The sequence below is a fragment of the Lupinus angustifolius genome, unplaced genomic scaffold (assembly GCF_001865875.1).
Source record: "Lupinus angustifolius cultivar Tanjil unplaced genomic scaffold, LupAngTanjil_v1.0 Scaffold_763, whole genome shotgun sequence".
NCBI lineage: Eukaryota > Viridiplantae > Streptophyta > Magnoliopsida > Fabales > Fabaceae > Lupinus > Lupinus angustifolius.
Genome location: NW_017728087.1, coordinates 4,360 through 8,186, shown reverse-complemented (window position 1 = coordinate 8,186; position 3,827 = coordinate 4,360). Strand labels below are relative to the sequence as shown.

At 30.1% G+C, this 3,827-nt stretch overlaps 1 protein-coding gene across 2 annotated transcripts; it reads right to left on the bottom strand.

Annotated features, from left to right (window-relative positions):
• Positions 1-84: 84 nt before the first annotated feature.
• Positions 85-3,273, bottom strand: LOC109341868 (1-deoxy-D-xylulose 5-phosphate reductoisomerase, chloroplastic-like). 2 transcript variants are annotated; one of them, XM_019579840.1, is made up of 5 exons: positions 3,065-3,273; positions 1,562-1,731; positions 877-963; positions 426-551; positions 85-198 (listed from the first exon to the last, which is right to left on the bottom strand). In XM_019579840.1, exons 1-5 carry the CDS (start codon positions 3,150-3,152, stop codon positions 91-93), a joined length of 579 nt encoding a protein of 192 aa, XP_019435385.1. In that variant the 5' UTR covers positions 3,153-3,273; the 3' UTR covers positions 85-90. The 2 variants fall into 2 exon arrangements, with proteins under 2 accessions (XP_019435385.1, XP_019435386.1); XM_019579841.1 differs by having other exon boundaries at positions 1,562-1,722.
• Positions 3,274-3,827: the final 554 nt, after the last annotated feature.

Here is a 3,827-nt window from a genome sequence, read left to right as displayed (position 1 = left end):
GGGAAGGAGTGAAAGAGTTTATAAGAAGGAAAGGCCCATGGAACTAAAGCCTTAAGGTTTTGGTTCAAGTCGTGGTTGAAGATCATGTAACTAGGATGCATGTTGAAGATCATGTAAATATGGATATGGAGTTACCTTTAATCCTGCACAACCAACTATTCCAGTAACTACAGTGGCTGCATCAGGGTGACGAGCAACCTGAAAAAAATGTGATGTTACTTACGAAAAACAATATTATTTTTCGGGAAATGAACTAGGTCCCTTTTGGGTTACATAGCCGCCCCTCTCAACAAATATAGTTCCCAGTATTCAAACCCCTTTTAGCGCAACTTCACATCAGTATACCAACGCTTTGTCGGCTTACGAAAAACAATATTGGCTCAATAAACTACATCATAGGATGTGACATAAAAAAAGGTTTGTACCTCAATGACTCCTTGCTCTCCAGTGATGATTTCAGGTTGGTGTTCACTATCAGCCAAAGCCTCTTTAAGTTCATCAATAAGAGACTCATTTCTAAGTGCTACAACTTGAGGCTTAAATGTCTTAACCTGCATAAACATAAAATAGTAAGAAAATCAGATTTCTTTTGTTTGTACTATCTCAATATATGAGAAATATTGATGGAGAATTTAACATGATAGTTAGTTTAGTTCTAAGAAATTAAGTCTCTTTTTCTTATCCAAATTATCTTAATTTACTAGATTATCGAAAAAGCACAAACACTTCATAATAGTCGTTATATTTATATTGGATACTTTCAGACACTTCTTACCGTATTATATAACGTCTTATATTTTATAGTCCTTTTGTCGTAATTGTGTGTCTGTGTCTCGTGTCGTATCTTGCTTTTACTAGAGTATGTATTTTTGTTACCTGGTCAGCAAGAAGAGTAACATTTGAACCAGCTGCAAGACCCACAACTTTGAATCTATGAGGAAACTCAGCCACTATATTCAGTGTCTACAAAAATAACCAAGGGAAAATAATTAAGACTACATGTTAGTAAACTTTCATATATATATATATAAAATAATTGCATATGTAATTCTCAGTAGGCTTAAATATGTTTAGTCCCTATAAAACAATTTTGATTTTAGGCCCCAATTTTGAAATATGTATATCAAAGCCTAGAAAAATAAATTATAGCTAGGGACTAAAATCAAATTTTGATTAATTTTAAATGAAAATAAATATAAAATAAATTATACATGCAGTGATTCAAGTTACGGACCGCATCACGTGATGCAGCCGCCATAATATTATGGTTGTGGTGACCGCTACAACTGTATCATATTATAATTGCGATGTGATACTGAATCATAATGATACAGCCACATTGGACTGCAACACAAACACAATGAACCGTACTTTGGTCGCATCAGGCTCAACGCAACCAAGTCAGGTTGCATTAGACTGCATTAATATCAAAAATATTTTTTTTCTCACAAAAAATAATTGACCTCACAACGTCATAATTTACACCGCAACGATTGCAATTATCGTAATCATAGTAACTACGACCCCGACAATCGTAATTTAAAACACTAGTTACCTATACCTGGGTTCCAATTGAACCAGTAGATCCTAAGATAGTGATTGGTTTAGGTCCATCCCATATCTTTAGATTAGGATCAGGAATAGCTGTTCCTGCCCAAGCTGGTTGTATAGAGCAATAAACTCTTCTCTCTATTCCATTCTCATAATCTTTTCTCTTTATACAAAACCTACCTATCAATCAAAAACTTCATTAGTTAATATAATTATGTAATAATCACACAAATATATACAACTTTATGTACATCATATAGGAACATAATTGAAGGATTAAATAAATAAGTAATTTATGATTCATTCAGAAGAACTAATAGAAGGAACATAATTGAAGAATTCAGAAGGATTATATATTATCAATTCAATATTTATTATCTATTTTCATTTTTATTAATTCCTTAAAAAATTAGTCTAAAAATACTCTAAAATGTGTACCACTTCACTTCTATTTAAGAAGATTTGTAGACTAATTTATTAGGAAAATTATAATATATTTTTATAGATAAAACTTTTTACTATATTTTGTTGCTAAAATCTTTCTCTTTGTAATATATTAAATAAGTTGGGTGTGGAAACTTTTAGAAGCCAAAGTATGTGATGCTTTGAAAAGGTTGTCAAAAAAAAATCTTTCATTATTTTTCTTATACAAATCTCTTAAAATAAATGATTATTTATTGAGTCAAAAGTCATTTTCCTTGCTTTTTTTCTTAGTTACTTATATTACATTTTAATTTTTTCTGTGTGTAAATATTCCACTGAACTTTATCAGCCAACAAAATCTCTGTCTATTTTGATAAGGTATCAAAAATAGGCTTAATGATAAGAAAGGTATATAACTATATATATATATATATATAAACTTAATTGTTAATATGAATAGTGTGGCTCCTTTTAACTTCAAGACCTTATTCAACTAATTTTGTTGTCCTGTTTTATCCATTTTACTTAGCACAGATCGTCTTCGGTATCGGATGCAGATACTTATACGTGACACAAATTATTTTAGTGGTCCAGATTTAATTATTTTCTAATAAAATAATATTAAAAGTCATAAAACTCCATTTCTCTCATATTTTTTGAAAGTTTAGTTTACTACATTCACACATCAACCTCTCCTTAGACTTTATCATCCTTAGACTTTATCATGCTTATATTTGTTGCTTCCTCTTCATCCGAAGCAAATCCGATCATGATTTAAATCATACCCGATAAATAGAAGATATAAGATTTATTTTCCATAATATGTTTGTAGTACCCTATCAAACCAGTCGATGGACTCATATTCATACCCATGATGGAATGGATCATATTCATACCCATGATGGAATGGATCATTTTCATCCATGACAAAAGAATTAAAGAAGTTGAACTCTGACTTTAATATCATATTAAGTTTCTATATTAGAACAAATCCGTAACGAAAGGAATAACCCAAATATATAACATGAAAATATAAGTCAACCGATATATAAGGAGAAGCAGATACAAGAGACAAAGACACGAGAAAAACCTGAAAGTTTTGTGATGGTGTTTGATTTAAGATTATGAGAGAAAAATAGAGGCTTCACTTGAGTTGGAGAGGGCAAATTGAGAGCCATAAATGACACCAAAGTTTGAACTAAGCTAAACACTCAAAATGTTGAAGGAAGAAAAAATGAACCAATCATACTATTAATCAAGTCCTCTAGCTAGTACTTATTGGTGAACTAGGAACAAATATTGAGAACCAAACAAAATCAGAAAATATGATTTGCCACAATTATAATGTATGGTCTAAGAAATGATAACTATAATCATCAACAAATATATGGTTTTTCTTTTTTTTATGCAAGATTCTTCTTTTCCTTTTATATCCTCTCTTTTTTTCATGGCCACGTGTCTTGTATTATTGGTAAAAAACAAGAGAAGGATAATGAATAAATGCCTTGTCTTATTTTGTGTTCCATACCTTTCTCTTTTTCATCCATCAAGAAAAATAAATATATACTAATAACTTAATATTATCTATACTATTATATAAAGATGAAATATATCTAAATCATACAAATAATTGAACTTATATAATTTTCTATATCTAATTTTACCCTCTTTAAAAGTTATCACTAACCCCTTCAATTTTCTTATTCAACGGTTAACACTGGGGAGTGCTACATGCACTTTAGGGTGTGCAAATGTATATCGTGAATTTCCTTGAATTTTTACGAGCAATATGACATGCTTCATAAAAATAAATAATTATTATTTTGTGTTAAATTATTTTATACTATTATGGA

Bases quoted from the DNA above. Each gene is read 5' to 3' on its own strand.
- LOC109341868 (XM_019579840.1), bottom strand. From the start codon at position 3,152: ATGGCTCTCAATTTGCCCTCTCCAACTCAAGTGAAGCCTCTATTTTTC. The intron at 552-876 runs GTAACAAAAATA...ATGTTTATGCAG, and splicing joins TTACTCTTCTTGCTGACCAG to GTTAAGACATTTAAGCCTCA. The intron at 199-425 runs GTACAAACCTTT...CATTTTTTTCAG, and splicing joins GAGAGCAAGGAGTCATTGAG to GTTGCTCGTCACCCTGATGC.